This window comes from Nomascus leucogenys, chromosome 21, assembly GCF_006542625.1.
Source record: "Nomascus leucogenys isolate Asia chromosome 21, Asia_NLE_v1, whole genome shotgun sequence".
In the NCBI taxonomy this organism is placed as follows: Eukaryota; Metazoa; Chordata; class Mammalia; order Primates; family Hylobatidae; genus Nomascus; species Nomascus leucogenys.
This window is the reverse complement of record NC_044401.1, coordinates 74,262,956-74,283,344: the sequence shown is the minus strand read 5'-3', so window position 1 is coordinate 74,283,344 and position 20,389 is coordinate 74,262,956. Positions and strand designations below refer to the sequence as shown.

The 20,389-nt window shown below is 40.6% G+C and overlaps 1 protein-coding gene across 6 annotated transcripts in view; it reads left to right on the top strand.

Moving 5' to 3' along the window:
* Positions 1–20,389, top strand: part of SLC25A26 (solute carrier family 25 member 26) — a 164,657-nt gene that overhangs the window by 16,229 nt on the left and 128,039 nt on the right. For 5 of the 6 annotated variants that reach the window (XR_004027606.1, XM_003279592.4, XM_030802098.1 and 2 more), the window contains one exon: positions 12,849–12,958. The exons of the other annotated variant lie outside the window; for it this stretch is intronic. Coding sequence is in view for 4 of the 5 variants with exons in the window: in XM_030802096.1 (XP_030657956.1) it covers positions 12,849–12,958 (110 nt within the window). In the remaining variant the exon portion in view is untranslated. The remainder of the gene's footprint in view (positions 1–12,848; positions 12,959–20,389) is intronic. 6 annotated transcript variants of the gene reach the window in all.

The following is a 20,389-nucleotide window of genomic DNA, read 5'->3' as shown; positions in this document are numbered from 1 at the left end:
GAAATCTGCCCATCTTGGGCTCCCAAAGTGCTGGGATTATAGTAGGCATGAGCCATTGTACTGGGCCTAACCCATTATTTTTGAATCAGATAGTGTTATGGATTCCATTTCAATATATTTGTAATAGAAAAAAAAATCAATCTTTTAAAAATTGTTTTTGTTGTTAAAATTTCCAGCTAGAATCCTTAAAGTGTTATTTTAATGTTGTGATTCCTCAGAATAATAATTCTCAACTTTGCCTGCACATTAGAATCTACAGGGAAGCCTTGAAAAATACTGATGTCCTGTGTCATCCTAGAAGTTTAATTGGCCTAGGCTTTGCCTGGGTATCAGGAGTTGTAATAACTTCCGAGGTGACTCCACTGGGAAGCCAAGTTTGATGATAGCTGTTTTGGAGCATCTTAGAGAGCAGGTGAACCTAAGAGGCATTAAACATTTCTATCCTAATTAAATTGCTCTTAGATGATGCAAGTGTTTCTCACTAATGTTCTCCTGGATACTCTCCTTCCAGTGTTTTTTGTTTTAGTTCTGAAGTCATGTTGTGTGACTTATGTTGCTCTTACTCTTAAGTCAGTGTAATCTGTTTTGTTTAATCTGCTTCTTCGTATACTGTTTGCAGATACTTATTTTTATTGTTTACTGTTGGATGCCTCTAGTGGCATTCGAAAGTAATCTAAAGCAACAAAACAAAAACTCACCACACATAAGACACACCCACAAAACCACAGTTCTAGAAGATTCTTAAATTCTGGGGATTGCTTTTGTTTTTCGCAGGATGATTCATGAGAATTTTTTTCTGTTACGTTAACCTGGCATTTAAATGTTCAATCTGTGAGCATAGCATTCATATAAAGATTTGTAGTGCAAAGAGAAAAATAGTATTTCTGTTTCTTTTTTTCTCCTGTCCTTCCCCATCCCCCAGTCATCATTAGAATGGCAAACTGTTTTGGTCATCCTTCCATTTTTGTGTATGTTAATACTTTGAGTAATTGTAACAGGTTGTTAACTGAGCATCCACTCCATGCCAAGCATAGTTTTAAGTATGTGAGAGGGGCACGTGTTCCCCAATTTGTCCGCTTTGGAATCACCTCATTACTGAAGAGCCTAAACAAATACAGTTGACCCTTGAACAATGTGGTGGTTAGGGCTGTCAACCCCCTGTGCAGTAAAAAATCAGAATATAATTTTTGACTCCCCCAAAACTTCACTACTGATAGCCTGCTGCTGTCTTAATGATAGCATAAACAGTTAACACATACTTTGTATGTGTGTTAAGATATGTATTAACATATGTTTATGTGTTTTTTTATTATTATTATTATTTTTTGAGATGGAGTCTAGCTGTGTCACCCCCCAGGCTGGAGTGCAGTGGTGCCATCTCAGGTCACTGCAGCCTCTACCTCCTGGGTTCAAGTGATTCTCCTGCTTCAGCCTCCTGAGTAGCTGGGATTACAGGCACATGCCACCACACCCGGCTAATTTTTTTATTTTTAGTAGAGACGGGGTTTCACCATGTTATCCTTACCTCATGTGATGTGCCTGCCTTGGCCTCCCAAAGTGCTGGGATTACAGGTGTGAGCCACTGTGCCTGGCAAATGTTTTATATACTGTATTCTTATAAGCAGGTAAGCTAGAGAAAAAATACTAAGAAAATCATAAGAAAGAGAAAAGGTATATTCAGTAAGTGGAAGTGGATTATCATAAAGGTCTTCATCTTGAGTAGGCTGAGGAGGAGGAGGAAAAAGAGGAGTTGATTTTGGTGTCTCAGGGGTGGCAGAGGCAGAAGAAGTAGAGGAGGTAGAAGGGGAGGCAAGAGAAGCAGGCTCACATAGTGTAACTTTGTGGAAATATATCATAGTTTCTGTCTCACCTTTTTGCTGTTTCATTTCTCTAAAAATGATTCTATGTGGTACCAATCCTTTCACCATTTGCTTTAGTTTCAGTGCCCATATTGTATAGAAGGGTCCTTGTCATAAAAGAAGTCAAAAGCAGTCTTTATTAATCAGAACCTTTCTGCTAGATTGTCTGATGTCATTTTCTTTTCTGGCATTCCTTCTTCTGCATCTTCTCTCTTGTCATTTGACACTGGTTTGGAAGCACTCATCTCCACCAAGTTGTCTTCTGTTAATTCCTCTGGTGTGGTGTCTGTTAGCTCTTGAATTTAAGATCTATATTTTGAAACTGTTCAGCCACAGCCTTTTTTTTTTTTTTTTTTTTTTTTTTGCCACATCCATAATCTCTTTTATGGTTTTCTTGATTGGCTCTGTCATGAATACTGTGAAGGATTTGCCTACTTCTCTTCTTACTAATAAATGTCCTTGGTGACATTTTTCTTTTCTTTTCTTTTTTTTTTTTTTTTTTTTTTTTTTTTACTGTAAGGAAATGTATTTACATTATGTTTATTGCTTATAGTTGTTTCTGAGGTATAAAACCCTGAAGATAAAAGATACAAGATACATTCTCACATATAAAGAGATTACCATCTAGTTTGGGAAAAAATGCAAAACCAAATCATTTCCATATAATGATGTAATTGCTGGGATAGAGGCATACGAAGATAGAATGGAAGCCTAGAGGAGGGGAACTTAGCTAAGCCTAGGCACGTAGGGAAGACTTTCTGGAAAAGGTAATGCCTAACTGACTCTTTTTTTTTTTTATTACAAATTTTAGGGTACATGTGCACAATGTGCAGGTTTGTTACATATGTATCCATGTGCCATGTTGGTGTGCTGCACCCATTAATACTCGTCATTTAGCATTAGATATATCTCCTAATGCTGTCCCTCCCCCCTCCCCCCACCCCACAACAGTCCCCGGAGTGTGACGTTCCCCTTCCTGTGTCAATGTGTTCTCATTGTTCAATTCCCACCTATGAGTGAGAACATGCGGTGTTTGGTTTTTTGTCCTTGCGATAGTTTACTGAGCATGATGGTTTCCGGTTTCATCCATGTCCCTACAAAGGACATGAACGCATCATTTTTTATGGCTGCATAGTATTCCATGGTGTATATGTGCCACATTTTCTTAATCCAGTCTATCGTTGTTGGACGTTTGGGTTGGTTCCAAGTCTTTGCTATTGTGAATAGTGCCGAAATAAACATACATGTGCATGTGTCTTTATAGCAGCATGATTGATAGTCCTTTGGGTATATACCCAGTAGTGGGATGGCTGGGTCAAATGGTATTTCTAGTTCTAGATCCCTGAGGAATCACCACACTGACTTCCACAATGGTTGAACTAGTTTACAGTCCCACCAACAGTGTAAAAGTGTTCCTATTTCTCCACATCCTCTCCAGCACCTGTTGTTTCCTGACTTTTTAATGATGGCCATTCTAACTGGTGTGAGATGGTATCTCACTGTGGTTTTGATTTGCATTTCTCTGATGGCCAGTGATGATGAGCATTTTTTCATGTGTTTTTTGGCTGCGTAAATGTCTTCTTTTGAGAAGTGTCTGTTCATGTCCTTGCCCACTTTTTGATGGGGTTGTTTTTTTTTCTTGTAAATTTGTTTGAGTTCATTGTAGATTCTGGATATTAGCCCTTTGTCAGATGAGTAGGTTGCAAAAATTTTCTCCCATTCTGTAGGTTGCCTGTTCACTGTGATGGTAGTTTCTTTTGCTGTGCAGAAGCTCTTTAGTTGAATTAGATCCCATTTGTCAATTTTGGCTTTTGTTGCCATTGCTTTTGGTATTTTAGGCATGAAATCCTTGCCCACGCCTATGTCCTGAATGGTATTGCCTAGGTTTTCTTCTAGGGTTTTTATGGTTTTAGGTCTAACATGTAAGTCTTTAATCCATCTTGAATTAATTTTTGTATAAGGTGTAAGGAAGGGATCCAGTTTCAGCTTTCTACATATGGCTAGCCAGTTTTCCCAGCACCATTTATTAAATAGGGAATCCTTTCCTCATTTCTTGTTTTTGTCAGGTTTGTCAAAGATCAGGTGGTTGTAGATATGTGGCATGATTTCTGAGGGCTTTGTTCTGTTCCATTGATCTGTGTCTCTGTTTTGGTACCAGTACCATGCTGTTTTGGTTACTGTAGGCTTGTAGTATAGTTTGAAGTCAGGTAGCGTGATACCTCCAGCTTTGTTCTTTTGGCTTAGGATTGACTTGGCGATGCGGGCTCTTTTTTGGTTCCATATGAACTTTCAAGTAGTTTTTTCCAATTCTGTGAAGAAAGTGATTGGTAGCTTCATGGGGATGGCATTGAATCTATAAATTACCTTGGGCAGTATGGCCATTTTCACGATATTGATTCTTCCAACCCATGAGCATGGAATGTTCTTCCATTTGTTTGTGTCCTCTTTTATTTCATTGAGCAGTGGTTTGTAGTTCTCCTTGAAGAGGTCCTTCACATCCCTTGTAAGTTGGATTCCTAGGTATTTTATTCTCTTTGAAGCAATTGTGAATGGGAGTTCACTCATGATTTGGCTGTTTGTCTGTTATTGGTGTACAAGAATGCTTGTGATTTTTGCACATTGATTTTGTATCCTGAGACTTTGCTGAAGTTGCTTATCAGGTTAAGGAGATTTTGGGCTGAGACGATGGGGTTTTCTAGATATACAATCATGTCATCTGCAAACAGGGACAATTTGACTTCCTCTTTTCCTAATTGAATACCCTTTATTTTCTTCTCCTGCCTGATTGCCCTGGCCAGAACTTCCAGCACTATGTTGAATAGGAGTGGTGAGAGAGGGCATCCCTGTCTTGTGCCAGTTTTCAAAGGGAGTGCTTCCAGTTTTTGCCCATTCACTATGATATTGGCTGTGGGTTTGTCATAGATAGCTCTTATTATTTTGAGATACGTCCCATCAATACCTAACTTATTGAGAGTTTTTAGCATGAAGGGTTGTTGAATTTTGTCAAAGGCCTTTTCTGCCTCTATTGAGATAATCATGTGGTTTTTGTCTTTGGTTCTGTTTATATGCTGGATTACATTTATTGATTTGTGTATGTTGAACCAGCCTTGCATCCCAGGGATGAAGCCCACTTGATCATGGTGTATAAGCTTTTTGATGTGCTGCTGGATTCGGTTTGCCAGTATTTTATTGAGGATTTTTGCATCAATGTTCATCAAGGGTACTGGTCTGAAATTCTCTTTTTTGGTTGTGTCTGTGCCAGGCTTTGGTATCAGGATGATGCTGGCCTCATAAAATGTGTTAGGGAGGATTCCCTCTTTTTCTGTTGATTGGAATAGTTTCAGAAGGAATGGTACCAGTTCCTCCTTGTACCTCTGGTAGAATTTGGCTGTGAATCCATCAGGTCCTGGACTCTTTTTGGTTGGTAAGCTATTGATTATTGCCACAATTTCAGAACCTGTTATTGTTCTATTCAGAGATTCAACTTCTTCCTGGTTTAGTCTTGGGAGGGTGTATTTGTCGAAGAATTTATCCATTTCTTCTAGATTTTCTAGTTTATTTGCATAGAGGTGTTTGTAGTATTCTCTGATGGTAGATTGTATTTCTGTGGGATTGGTGGTGATATCCCCTTTATCATTTTTTATTGTGTCTGTTTGATTCTTCTTTCTTTTTTTCTTTATTTGTCTTGCTAGCAGTCTATCAATTTTGTTGATCTTTTCAAAAAACCAGCTCCTGGATTCATTAATTTTTTGAAGGGTTTTTTGTGTCTCTATTTCCTTCAGTTCTGCTCTGATTTTAGTTTTTTCTTGCCTTCTGCTAGCTTTTGAATGTGTTTGCTCTTGCTTTTCTAGTTCTTTTAATTGTGATGTTAGGGTGTCAATTTTGGATCTTTCCTGCCTTCTCTTGTGGGCATTCAGTGCTATAAATTTCCCTCTACCCACTGCTTTGAATGTGTCCCAGAGATTCTGGTATGTTGTGTCCTTGTTCTCATTGGTTTCAAAGAACTTCTTTATTTCTGCCTTCATTTTGTTATGTACCCAGTAGTCATTCAGGAGCAGGTTGTTCAGTTTCCATGTAGTTGAGCAGTTTTGAGTGAGTTTCTTAATCCTGAGTTCTAGTTTGATTGCACTGTGGTCTGAGAGACAGTTTGTTGTAATTTCTGTTCTTTTACATTTGCTGAGGAGAGCTTTACTTCCAACTATGTGGTCAATTTTGGAATAGGTGTGGTGTGGTGCTGAAAAGAATGTATATTCTGTTTACTTGGGGTGGAGAGTTCTGTAGATGTCTGTTAGGTCCGCTTGGTGCAGAGCTGAGTTCAATTCCTGGGTATCCTTGTTAACTTTCTGTCTTGTTGATCTGGCTAATGCTGACAGTGGGTTGTTAAAATCTCCCATTATTATTGTGTGGGAATCTAAGTCTCTTTGTAGGTCACTCAGGACTTGCTTTATGAATCTGGGTGCTCCTGTGTTGGGTGCATATATATTTAGGATAGTTAGCTCTTCTTGTTGAATTGATCCCTTTACCATTATGTAATGGCCTTCTTTGTCTCTTTTGATCTTTGTTGGTTTAAAGTCTATTTTATCAGAGACTAGGATTGCAACCCCTGCCTTTTTTTGTCTTCCATTTGCTTGGTAGATCTTCCTCCATCCCTTTATTTTGAGTCTATGTGTGTCTCTGCATGTGAGATGGGTTTCCTGAATACAGCACACTGATGGGTCTTGACTCTTTATCCAATTTGCCAGTCTGTGTCTTTTAATTGGAGCATTTAGCCCATTTACATTTAAGGTTAATATTGTTATGTGTGAATTTGATCCTGTCATGATGATGTTAGCTGGTTATTTTGCTCGTTAGTTGATGCAGTTTCTTCCTAGCACTGACGGTCTTTACAATTTGGCATGTTTTTGCAGTGGCTGGTACCGGTTGTTCCTTTCCATGTTTAGTGCTTCCTTCAGGAGCTCTTTTAGGGCAGGCCTGGTGGTGACAAAATCTCTCAGCATTTGCTTGTCTGTAAAGTATTTTATTTCTCCTTCACTTATGAAGCTTAGTTTGGCTGGATATGAAATTCTGGGTTGAAAATTCTTTTCTTTAAGAATGTTGAATATCGGCCCCGACTCTCTTCTGGCTTGTAGATTTTCTGCCGAGAGATGAGCTGTTAGTCTGATGGGCTTCCCTTTGTGGGTAACCCGACCTTCCTCTGGCTGCTCTTAACATTTTTTGCTTCATTTCAACTTTGGTGTATCTGACAATTATGTGTGTTGGAGTTGCTCTTCTAGAGGAGTATCTTTGTGGCGTTCTCTGTATTTCCTGAATCTGAATGTTGGCCTGCCTTGGTAGATTGGGGAAGTTCTCCTGGATAATATCTTTTTTTTTTTTTTTTTTTTTTTTTTTTTTTTTTTTTGAGACGGAGTCTTGCTCTGTCGCCGGGCTGGGTGCAGTGGCGCAATCTCGGCTCACTGCAAGCTCCGCTCCCGGTTCACGCCATTCTCCTGCCTCAGCCTCTCTGGTAGCTGGACTCAGGCGCCGCGACCACGCCCGGCTAATTTTTTGTATTTTAGTAGAGACGGGTTTCACCATGTCTCGATCTCTTGACCTCGTGATCCGCCTGCCTCGCCCCCAAAGTGCTGGGATTACAAGCGTGAGCCACCGCCCGCCTCTCCTGGATAATATCTTGCAGAGTGTTTTCCAACTTGGTTCCATTCGCCCCGTCACTTTCAGGTACACCAATCAGACGTAGGTTTGGTCTTTTCACATAGTCCCGTATTTCTTGGAGGCTTTGTTTGTTTCTTTTTATTCTTTTTTCTCTAAACTTCCCTTCTCACTTCATTTCATTCATTTCATCTTCCATCACTGATACCCTTTCTTCCAGTTGATCACATCGGCTACTGAAGCTTCTGTATTCTTCACGTAGTTCTCGAAACTTGGCTTTCAGCTCCATCAGCTCCTTCAAGCACTTCTCTGCATTGGTTATTTTAGTTATACATTTGTCTAATTTTTTTTCAAAGTTTTTAACTTCTTTGCCATTGGCTTGGATTTCTTCCTGTAGCTCTGACTAGTTTGATCGTCTGAAGCCTTCTTCTCTCAACTTGTTAAAGTCATTCTCCGTCCAGCTTTGTTCCGTTGCTAGTGAGGAACTGCGTTCCTTTGGAGGAGGAGAGGCACTCTGCTTTTCAGAGTTTCCAGTTTTTCTGCTCTGTTTTCTCCCCGTCTTTGTAGTTCTTTCTACTTTTGGTCTTTGATGATGGTGATGTACGGATGGGGTTTTGGTGTGAATGTGCTTTCTGTTTGTTAGTTTTCCTTCTAACAGACAGGACCCTCAGCTGTAGGTCTGTTGGAGTTTGCTAGAGATCCACTCCAAACCCTGTTTGGCTGGATGTGAGCAGCGGTGGCTGCAGAATGGCAGATTTTCGTGAACCACAAATTCAGCTGTCTGATCGTTCCTGTGGAAGTTTTGTCTCAGAGGAGTACCCCGCTGAGTGAGGTGTCAGTCTGTCCCTACTGGGGGGTGCCTCCCAGTTAGGCTGCTCAGGGGTCAGGGACCCACTTTAGGAGGCAGTCTGCGTGTTCTCAGATCTCCAGCTGTGTGCTGGGAGAACCACTACTCTCTTCAAAGCTGTCAGACAGGGATATTTAAGTCTGCAGAGGTTACTGCTGACTTTTTGTTTGTCTGTGCCCTGCCACCAGAGGTGGAGCCTACAGAGGCAGGCAGGCCTCCTTGAGCAGTGATGGTCTCCACCCAGTTGGAGCTTCCTGGCTGCTTTGTCTACCTAAGCAAGCCTGGCCAATGGCGGGTGCCCCTACCCCAGCCTCGCTGCCGCCTTGCAGTTTGATCTCAGACTGCTGTGCTAGCAATCAGCAAGACTCTGTGGGTGTAGGACCCTCCGAGCCAGGTGCGGGACACAATCTCCTGGTGTGCCGTTTTCCAAGCCCATTGGAAAAGCACAGTATTAGGGTGGGAGTGACCTGATTTTCCAGGTGCCATCTGTCACCCCTTTCTTTGACTAGGAAAGGGAACTTCCTGACCCCTTGCACTTCCCGAGTGAGGCAATGCCTCGCCCTGCTTCGGCGCGTGCACACGCTGCACCGGCTGTCTTGCACCCACTGTTTGGCACTCCCTGATGAGATGAACCCAGTATCTCAGATGGAAAAGCAGAAATCACCCGTCTTCTGCATTGCTCAGGCTGGGAGCTGTAGACCAGAGCTGTTCCTATTCAGCTATCTTGGCTGCACCCTCCACATTTTTCTTTTCCCAGAATACGGCACTTTCATCTACATTAGAAATCTATTCAGGCAGATGTCCTTTCTCCTCAATAATTTACCTAATGGCAGCTGGGAACTTGTTTACTGAGTCATGGATGGCAGAAGCTGCTTTTCCTGTTATCTTGACATTTTAAAGCCAAATCTTTTTCTAAAATTATCAAACCATCCTTGGCTGGTATTAACTTCTTCAGCTTTAGCTCTTTCACCTTCCTTTTATTTGATCTTGTCATGAGATGACTTCGCTGTTTCTCAAATCATTTTGGAGATAATAAGTATGCCTTTATTATAGCAATCCTTTACCCACTTGAAAGCTGCATTTTCAAAACAAGAAAAAAGGTGCTTTGCAAGAAGTGCAAAGTTTTCATGCCTGCTGGCATAGCTGCAGCGGTGGGTTAATGAGTTTTGTTTCATTTTTTTTTTTTTTTTTTTTAACAGTGGATTAAGCTGGATTCATTGTTCTTGAAATGGCTGGCAGCCACAGCTTCAGGTTTCAGTCTGTGGTACCTAACAAGCAGTTTGAATTTTTCTTGTAATGTCATGACTCCTTTCTGCTTCTTAGGAGCTTTCTTGTAATGTCATCACTTCCAGCATCACTAGTGGCACTTCGTATGGGTCCTATGGTGTCATTCAAAGTTTGTGGTATGGCACTGACCACAAGAAAAAATATGTAAGAACAGGGAGAGGTCCTTTTGTACTGTGATAGGCAATTTATTGGGGCAATGAACTGCTCGTGTGGAGATAATTAGTGTCACATGGCGTTTTAAGTGGATACTCGGCAACACCTGAACTCACTATTATAGCAAGAGGAGGTGGCAAAGAGATTACTACAGTAGTATAGTATGTGCTACAGTTAATTTTGTGCAGTTATGATTTAACACTATACCTTTTTTTTCCCCCGAGACCAGGTCTCACTCCATTTTGCAGACTGAAGTGTGGTGGCGTGATCTTGGCCCACTGCAACCTCAACCTCCTAGGCTCAGGTGATCCTCCCATCTCAGTCTCCCAAGTAGCTGCGATTACAGGTGTGGGCGACCACATCTGGCTAATTATTTATTTTTTTGTAGAGATGGGCCTTCTCCATGTTGTCCAGGCTGGTCTTGAACTCCTGAGCTTAAGCCTCAGCCTCCCAAAGTGCTGGGATTACTGATGTGGGCCACTGTGCCTGGCCCATCTTTACATTTGTTTACGTTTCTCTCAGCTATGAATGATGTGCTGTGTGGTTTGTGTTTGTAAGTTTTGATTAATTTTAACTTTTTATATTTTATGTTAGTAAATGATAAAATAGGCTAGTATCTAAATATATTTTATGTATTCATGACACGGCTAGCCTTTTCTTTTCTTTTTTTTTTTTTTTTTTTTTTTTGAGACAGAGTCTCGCTCTTTCACCCAGGCTGGAGTGCAGTGGCACGATCTCGGCCCACTGCAAGCTCCGCCTCCTGGGTTCATGCCATTCTCCTGCCTCAGCCTCCCGAGTAGCTGGGACTACAGGCACCCACCACCACACCTGGCTAATTTTTTTGTATTTTTAGTAGAGACGGGGTTTCACCGTGTTAGCCAAGGATGGTTTCGCTCTCCTGACCTCGTGATCCACCTGCCTCATCCTCCAAAAGTGCTGGGACTACAGGCATGAGCCACCACACCTGGCCACCTTTTCTTAATTTTTTGGTATTTCTAGGTTATGTGATTCATCTTTAAGTTTGTTCAAATTATCACGAATCTCCAAAATTTTTTCCAATATATTTATTGAAAAAAAGCCATGTATAAGTGGACCTGCGCATTTAAACCCGTGTTCAAGGATCACCTGTACTGGGGCTTGTCACCCAACCCTACATGTTGTGACTTAATTGGTCTGAGGTGTGTGGCCTGGGCATTGAATGTTACAAAAACAATCCCAAGATGATTCTTAAATTCAGACAAGTTTGAGAACCTCTGAACTAGGGAATTGCAAAGAAACATGTCACTAAGTCCCTGTCTTTTGGTCACCATTTTTTATGGTGTCTCTACACTCATTTTTCTAAAGATCTTTTTCTCTTACATATTGCACATAAAGATTATTGCGGGGAGATGTACAGTTAGCTGTAGTGCGTAGGTTACATAGTGATGTCATTAAGATCACAGGTTTTACATTCTTCCCTCAGGAGTTTACATATATAATGTGGTTTTGAATTATTATTATTTTTGCCATCCACCAAACTTTAGTGAATGGGAGATGCTAGGGAAAAGTCAGAGTACCAGGGTTCAAAAATAGCCTTGTTTTACTGCAAGGTTTGTATGAATTGGACTTTTGTTCGTGGTGTCTTTTTTCTTTTGCTGTTGGTTACGGTTTTAATCTAAGTACAGAACTTCACTGTAGTTGATCATCAGTGGATGTGGATGTTTTCGTAAACCTATGCTGCAGGAGTGAGGGGTTGGGGTGGGGCTAGAGGGGACCAAAGATGGAAAGAGGTGAAGAGAAGATCATGTTTAGGAGCCTTACTCCCTATTTCTAAGGGAATGTAGAGAAAGTATAGTTTTTTTTTTTTAAGAGCCAGAAGAAACTATAGGCATCAGATAGCCCAGCCCCTATTCTTTGCTTAACTTGTTCAGCCCCCAACTTGGAACCTGACTGTACTGACATTTGCAGTTAGTAGAAGCCTTCTTGGATGCCACCTGGGGGGTGGAGGGAGGTTTGGAACTTATATTCTTAAAGAACCTTATATGTTGCAAAAGAAGCATGAAGTCAGATGAAGTTGAGGTGGTTAACCATGAAATGGAGGAAGTTTTACCACTGTCTCTGTCTCTTTTCCTGGGGGTTAGGAGGGTAGGATGTAGAGTGGCAGAACTTAACAGCTGAATGCAACTAGAGGTGTTATAGCTGCACGTTTATTAAGTGGGCTGAAGTGGGAAAAATCATATGAAGAAACACAAATGGGAATAGACTTGTGTTAACCAGGTAAAACTGCCTGAACTGGTCATTATTCATTCATGAACAGAGTGCCTCTTCATTTAGCCTAGTGTATATTTGTTACCACGTGAAGATCCTTTACAAGCTTTTGTTGACTTTGGAGAACTGATTTTCACCATCACGCTGTTGCCCTTAGTGTTTCAGAGTTTGTGACATGTTCAAATGCCCTTCAGAAGATGAATTTGTCATTCCTTTATCTCTTGTGCCTTATCTTTTATCCAACTGATAAACATTTTTTGATTAACAGTACACAGAAAGTTTTAAAGCCCTCATGTGCAGCTATGATTAGTTCATGGTGATAGGGGTAGCTTTTTAGAGATTGTAATTAAATGGTTGATTGTTTTCTTGATGTAAACGTGAATTCATGCAGTAAAAAATAGCCATGATTATTTTGAGTAACTAGCAATAAAACATTATAGATAGACTGTTGCCCAGGCTGGAGTGCAGTGGCGCGATCTCGGCTCACTGCAAGCTCTGCCTTCCGGGTTCACGCCATTCTCCTGCCTCAGCCTCTCCGAGTAGCTGGGACTACAGGCGCCTGCCACCACGCCCGGCTAATTTTTTTTGTATTTTTAGTAGAGACGGGGTTTCACCATGGTCTCGATCTCCTGACCTTGTGATCCGCCCGCCTCGGCCTCCCAAAGTGCTGGGATTACAAGCGTGAGCCACCGCTCCCGGCCATATCTCATAATTTAATAATTATTGTCATACCTTTTGAGAAGCATGTTTCTTAACAGTTTGAATATATGTTTAAACTTTGTGAAAGACTGGCTTGTTTTAAATTTCAGCTGCAGCATTTTTTATCACCTATGAATATGTGAAGTGGTTTTTGCATACTGATTCATCTTCATATTTGACACCTATGAAACATATGTTGGCTGCCTCTGCTGGAGAAATGGTAAGTAACAAGTTTTGTGTATAAAATACTTCAGAAATGCACATCATGCATATATTTTCAGTACATATTTATTTCTTTTTTAAAAATTATTTTTAAATTATGAAAGTCATAAATGGCAATAAATGTAAATGGATTAAATGTGACAGTTAGAAGATAAGAGCCTGACAACTAAAAGACAGAGCCTTATATAGGACAGAAGAAGAATTCTAGCTGTGTGTAATTTACAAGAGACATACGTAAAACATAATTATATGGAAAAAAGACAAAGAGTGGAAGAAAATATCCATTCAAATTGTGACAGCTTTGTATTGTGTCAGCACAACTGAGCTGGAACTACTTTTCCGAGAATTTCCTTTCCAAAATAGTTTCAGTTTGGGTCAGCCGCAAGAGAAATTTGCATGTTCTTTGTAAGGGAGAAGTGAAGAGCTGTATTTCTGCTCAGAAGGTTGGTATATGATCAGGCACTGTTGCAGCTCACACACCCTGTCACTGACTTGGCTGTATCACCATGTTGGCGTTTGGCTTCCAGCTCCTCCAGCTCCCATTGGTTCTTCTCCGTCAACTTCTCCAAATTCTAGGTCAGATTTGTGGGCTCTGTGATGAAGGGTGCCAGCTTATACTGCAACTTCTGTGTCACAGGTTGGTGAGAAATAAATGTGACTTCCAGTCTGTCCTTGTTCTTCCCCCACTTCACATGCATCTTTCCTTCCCTGTTGCCTGCCCTTTGATTTCTATCCCAACACTAGATGCAGACAACAGCCCTATACAGATTGCTTAATTAGCTCCCATAATTGCTGGTCAAATCTCTATAATCCTTATCCTTATCACTCATAGTGGTTTTGCTTCTGTGATGAAACCTTAATTGATAGAGAAATACTAATTGAAAAAGAGTTTGTGGAATAATATTAATATTAGGAAAAAATACGTAAGGCAAAAAACGAAGAGATGTCAGTCAGGCAGTATGCCTTCTGGAAGCTCCAAGGGAATGTTGACTTCCTCTTCATGTTTTGTATTTTAAACACAATTTCTAGATGATTGTGCAACTCACCAATATTTAAATGCCACTGATCTAGGCACATAAAACATCCGAACTTACACCGCAGTAGTAAATCTTTTTACTGAATTGGCTCAGTAGTTCCCTACATAATATTTTAGTAGGTGCACAAACCTGGGTGTGGTGTACCACTTGTAGATCAGATGTGTTACTCTTTCTGTTCTCCTCAAAATGACATATTTTAGACCTGAACAGGCTAATTTAGTAAACCGGTTATTTTTGAGTGTGACAGTGAGCTCGGACAGGTAGATTTGGATTTAACCGGAGTTAGAATGAGTTGGAACCTCACTGAGGTTTTCTCCAAGGCCCATGCTGTCATAGAGCCTCGCAGGTGAAGGCAGCTTGTTTTACGGTTTAGCTGCTGTAGTAACTGACAAGGCCGTTGGACCCACTTTGTACCACAGTCCATTCCAGGGTCTCGTTTGGGATCAGCATGTGGGGCAAACATGCTCTTATTCAGCTTTCCCACTGGTTAAAGGATTGGACGCATAGATGCTGTGTGGTGTTTTTCAGCTCCAGAGCACAGTGCACATGTTACTGAGTTTTTCCCTACTTGGGGCTTAAGCTGTTTTGTTTATGTACTTAATATCATGTTTTAAAAATGAGTATGTAGTATTCTTCATGATCTTCACTGGCCTTTTCTAAGAAGAACCACTGAGCAAGATAAAGAAGAAAGGTTGACAACTTTTGAAATGTATTTTATCTTTTGAATTAATCATGCTTTTGAAATATTCATCAGTCAATACAGATTATCTCTCACTTACAATTGGAATATTTTGCCACATGTCTGCACAGTTGTATAATTGAGTCATGGGGGATAGGTGAAGTAGAAGGTAACATGGCTGCCCTGGGCCACAGTGAAGTGTAGCTAATGATGGTAATTGCTTGTATATAAAGATGAATGAAGGTTTATCAATAGTATATGACTATTACCAGGAAACACAGAAGCTGAAACAGAACTGTCAGATACCTGAGTGCACTCAAACAAACACTTTTTTTGTTTGGTGTGTCTAAGCACATCCATGTATTATGGGGACCTTTCACCCTGTTTTCCTGTCTGTTGACTTTTTCAATGTGTCTGGGAGTCTTCCTTCAGGGCATTAAATACATAAGGCAGGCAGACGTTTAAATTCCTTCTTAGCAACCCTAAACCATAAGAATTACACAAAAAATTATCTCAACAATATAAAAAACAATTTGTTTTCCAGACTCCTTTTATTTTGTATTATTTCCTCACTTGTACGTCTTTGATTCTTTTTTGTAATAGGTTGCTTTTGTTCACCTCGTCTTAGATTCCTTCACCACTTTTATTGTCCTTACCTAGTGGTGTGGATTTAGATCTGAAGTCCCTAATATGTCCCAGGCATTGAGGATGAAATGACAGGATAACATACTGCCTTTTAGAGGCTTGCTGTAAGTGCACTAAAGTGTTACAGGCATTTTTAAGAAAAGGAACTATAGATGGTCCCTGACTTACGATGGTTCTACTTAAATGACTTCGCAATGGTGCAAGAGTGAGATGCATTCAATAGAAACTGTGTTTCAGATTTTGCATTTTGATCTTTTCCCAGCCTAGTGATAGGTGATAAGATGCTCTCGGGCGATGCTGGACAGTGCACGTCCCAGTCAGCTGTGCTGGAATAAGTATTCTGAGTAAGTTTTAGGGAGGTGAGGCTAAAGCAGTGATGTTCCGTAGGTTAGGGTATCACATGCATTTTCAACTTGAAATGTTTTCAGCTTAAGATAGGTTTATTGGGACGTAACCTTGTCATAAATTGAGGGTCATCTGTACAAAGTAGAGTGAGAGGCTGAAGGGAAGGAGTCGTTGGTTTTTTCCAGACGGGGGTAGATGGATAGGTGTTAATTCAGAAAAAGCCTCACAGAATAGCCAGCCTTTAAGCTGCATTTAGTTTAATTCATTAAAAAATTGTGTATCTATTTAAGGTATACAACACGATGTGGGATACATATGGATAGTAAAATGGTTGCCACAGTGAAGTAAGTCAGCATATCCATCATTTAACATAATTGCTCTTTTTGTTTTGTTTTTGTGGCAGGGCAGCTAAAATCTTATTTAGCAGGAGTCTCAGTTATAGTACAATTTTATTATCTTGCATTTAGAATAGGATGGTTTGTTAGGTGGGTGGGTGCAAGGAGGGGTATTGGAGTTCTGAAAAGCCCTCGTTAGGTAGTTTTAAGTTCCATATGGTTGGAGCACAGTGTGACAGGGTCACCCTGAGGTGAAGCAGGGGCTGAGAGCTATAGGGCCTTGCCTGCTATAGTAAGGAGTTGGGCTTTTATCTTTCAATCAGACTTGTAATTTTAAAAGAGTCTCCTGGCAGCTGTGTGGAGATAAGGAGACTATTAAAGGAATCCCCAGGAGAGAACCACAGCTGGGGCAGAGGGATGCAGAGGGAGTGAGTGAGTTCAAGAGATGTTGAAGACGTAGAGCTGGCGGAAAGATGATCATTCTTTCAGGAGCCCTTCCAGTGACGTCTTTCAGTGCGTTTTTCATCATGGATGCCTTTTAGTTTGTTGTGTCTATGTGTGTTGTGCACCTGCTTGAATTCTCTAATGGAGTCTACCGAGCTAAGTTGAATAAGCGTGCCCCATCTTGCCAGTGGGCCCAGCCATCTGAGGCTGAGCTAACACGCAAAGAGGGGAAGAAGACGAGAGAGAGAGAGAGAGAGGGTCAGGACAGGGGAGGGTCAGGGCTTGCCCTGGCTTGGCGTTATCTGTGTGTGGTGATGACCTTGCTTGTAGTTATTCATCTATAGTACAGGCATGAATGTGCTGAAGAGATTTATCAGGGATGCCTTTAGAAAGGAACATCGTACCCCATCTGTGCCCCCACTCCCAGTTTCTCGATGACTTCCTTTTCTAACATATTTCAGATTGTTTTCTGTTGTATGGATTTTCTTTTTCTAATATAGTATGCAGTGTTAGTTCAGATGGTATTGATTCATGATCTGGGAGAGTGTATTTCATTGATTATTTTATTTAGTTAGTGGACAAAAGGGAAGGGAAGCTCTGTTAACTTTTTATTTAAGAGCTGCATGAGTTTATAGAACACAATTAAGTTGAGCTTTATAGGCACAATATGATTTTCATGTAGGATGATGAAGTTGAAGAAACGATTCTGAGCCACAGGAGTGTAACTTGGTCAGTTATTGCCACTACATTGTAAATGGAAAGACTGAATACTACTCTCAAAGGACCAAAATACCAAAGGAGGTTAGGATTAGCCACTTTCAAGTGAGCCTGAACTCTGTCAGTGACAAACCTTTATTTCCTAAAATACTGCCTTGTTAAGATTAGGGTTCTTGAATTAAATGCCACTGTCACTTACTTGCTTTGGTTTGTGATTGCATGCTTTTCAATATTTGAGTTGTATAGCTAATACTATTAATAGGTGCTAAGAGACACCGAATAAGAAATTTGATCCCTGTTTTTGAGGAGCATATAAGTAAGTTGGATCCATCTATTAAATAACTAGGGAGTATTTGAGGATGTCTGTAGGGAGGTAGCATGGTGTGGACTATGGGCCGTCAAGTTACACAGATCAGGGTCAGATTTGTAACTTGTCCACGTATTTGTCTGTAGGCCATTTACTTGCCTTCACTGAAATGCTGTTTTCCTCATCTTGAAAAAATAGGATTAATGCCATCCCAGACACAGTTCTTACAAGGATGAAATTATACAGCACTTACAAAGTGTCCAGCCTAGCATCTGACACACAGAATGTTGAATAAACATTGGATCTAGCCCCATTTCATACAAGTTGCTGAATGTGGCATGTTTTTAGAATTTCCTAGTTTTGGGAAAGATATCTATTCAGAAGATGAAGAAATTGAAATTCAAAGAAGTTTGGTGATGTGTTCCAAGTTTCCCAGCTATTATTATTCCCAGCTAATAATAAAATGCCATTGCAGAATAAGTAATTAGATAAATATTTCTCTGTATACTTCCGGGAGCACCTCTGTTTTCTTTTTCATGTAGTATTTAAAAAATGGCAGAAGTAGTGGTAAGTGTACTACTTGTGCAGTAAGGATTCACATCACTGCTTTCTTAAAAGATCAGGTTCCAGAATTTGCCATTGGTTACTATGATAGGCAAAATAATGCCCCCCCCCCCATAAATATGTCCTAGTCCCCAAATCTCTGCATGTGTTTCCTTACATGGGAAAGGGATTTGGCAGATAATATTAAGAATATTGAGATGGGGTCCGGTGCACTGGCTCACGCCTGTAATCCCAGCACTTTGGGAAGCTAAGGTGGGCGGATCCTGAGGTCAGGAGATGGAGACCGTCCTGGCTAACATGGCAAAACCTCGACTCTACTAAAAAAAAAATGCAAAAAATAATTAGCCGGGCATGGTGGTGGGCGCCTGTAGTCCCAGCTACTCGGGAGGCTGAGACAGGAGAGTGGGGTGAACTTGGGAGGCGGAGCTTGCCGATTGCGCCACTGCACTCCAGCCTGGGTGACAGAGCGAGACTCCGTTTCAACAAAAAAAGAATGTTGAGGTGGAAAGAGTTTTCTGGATTATTCAAGTGGGCCCAGTCTAATCAGTAAGGTCCTTAGGAGAGGGGAGCGGGGGTCAGAGAGCTGAAGATGGTATACTGCTGGTCCAAAGATAGAGCAAGGGGCCACAAACCAAGGAGTGCAGGGGAGTCCTAGAAAGCAGGAAGTCAACATTCCCTTGCAGCTTCCAGAAGGCATACTGCCTGACTGACATCTCTTGATCTTAGCTCAGGAAGACCCATTTTGGAATTCATACCTTCAGAATTATAGATAATAAGCTTTGTTTTAAGCCACTAAATGTGTGGTGATTTGTTAGAGCAGCAGTAGGAAGCAAATACAGTCACCATTGCCACCTCCTCCACGTTCAGATTTTTGTATTGGTAGCAATCTATAAATCCATCTGTGGGATGTTTGTCACCTCCTGTGAAATCATGGCTCATTTGTGTTACGGAAAAATACAAAATCAAAAAATCCATTTGAGGCTTATCTTTAGGGTTGTATAAAATTCTGTGAACAAATTGTAGACACAGAGACTAAGTGTTGATAGAGTTATTTTCTTTGGGAAGACTTCCCTGTGTAGTCTGGATTACCCATGACAGCAGTCTTGTCAGGCGAGGGAAGACTAATACCTACAACGATTGAACTTATTTGCGTGATTGGGAAGAGTCTTATATGGGAGAAGGGTTTGATGAACATAGGTCCCAATGTAAGTACGTAAAAATTAAAATCTAAGGATTGTGAGTTAGGATTTGTAAATTGGTTTTGTCAACAGCTGTAATTCCATTTATCGGCAGAAGATGGCAGACTTGACACACAAATAACTTGTAGAGGTCTTTGATTTTTGAAAGAGATGTTAAATATTCTTAATGGGAAACCTGCTTTCTAAAGAGAATTTTGGGAATTACAAAGAGAATGTGGAAGTGAAATACAAGTAAGCAAATTGCATTTTAAAAATCTTCACAGTTTCCAGGGGTCTCTCCCTGACCCCCTGTCTTACTAATTTGCCACATTGAGTTTGCTCTGGAAAGTCCAAAGGTGCTTTTGCTTTGAATATGATGAAGCTTTGAGTGGCTCTGTTCAGTGTATTGTTAAATTTCTGTTGAATTGGTAATAGAGTTGCCTGTTGAAACATGAAGCATTAGCTGAAATTAAACCTTGAAGCTCTAAGTGCATTAGATGTGTGTAAGTATGACATCTTTATTGAAAAATAATTCTGGAGATGATAATCAGAACACTTGGGTTACACCCATGCTTCCTGAGCTAAGTAGCTCTCTGACCTTCAGCAACTTCTATGATCTCAGATTGATTTATATATAAAGTGCTGACATAATTAGCTTCTAATATCAGAGGAATATTTTCAGGTAATTGATGGAGTTTCTTGGAGAAAAATCTTAAATCAGAATTTTTTTTGTGAGCTATGTTGAAATACTTGCGAAGAAGATGTAATGTTAATAAAAGGTATTATTGGGGATACTTAGGGACTTTGAAGAGCATTTCCAGAGCGAGAGGACAGGATGCAATTGTAAAACCTAGTGGTGATGTGTTGAAGGAAGGGAACTTGGCAGTGGCAATGAAAGAACCAGAGATTTTAGCAGCATCCATCTGTCTCTTCCTCCACTCAATACCTAAAGTGAGGCCGAAGTTCACTGTAATTTTTTCCCTTTCAAACGCTTAGTTTTATGATTTGTAGTCTTGCATCTTGGGTTTTTGTTTTTGTTTAAAGAGACAGGATCTCATAGGTGGCCTAGGCTGGCTTCAAACTTGTGGCCTCAAGTGATCCTCCTGTCTTCACCTCCCTGAGTAGCAGGGACAGCATGCATGTGCATCTGGTTCTTGGTGTTTCACTTAATAAATACC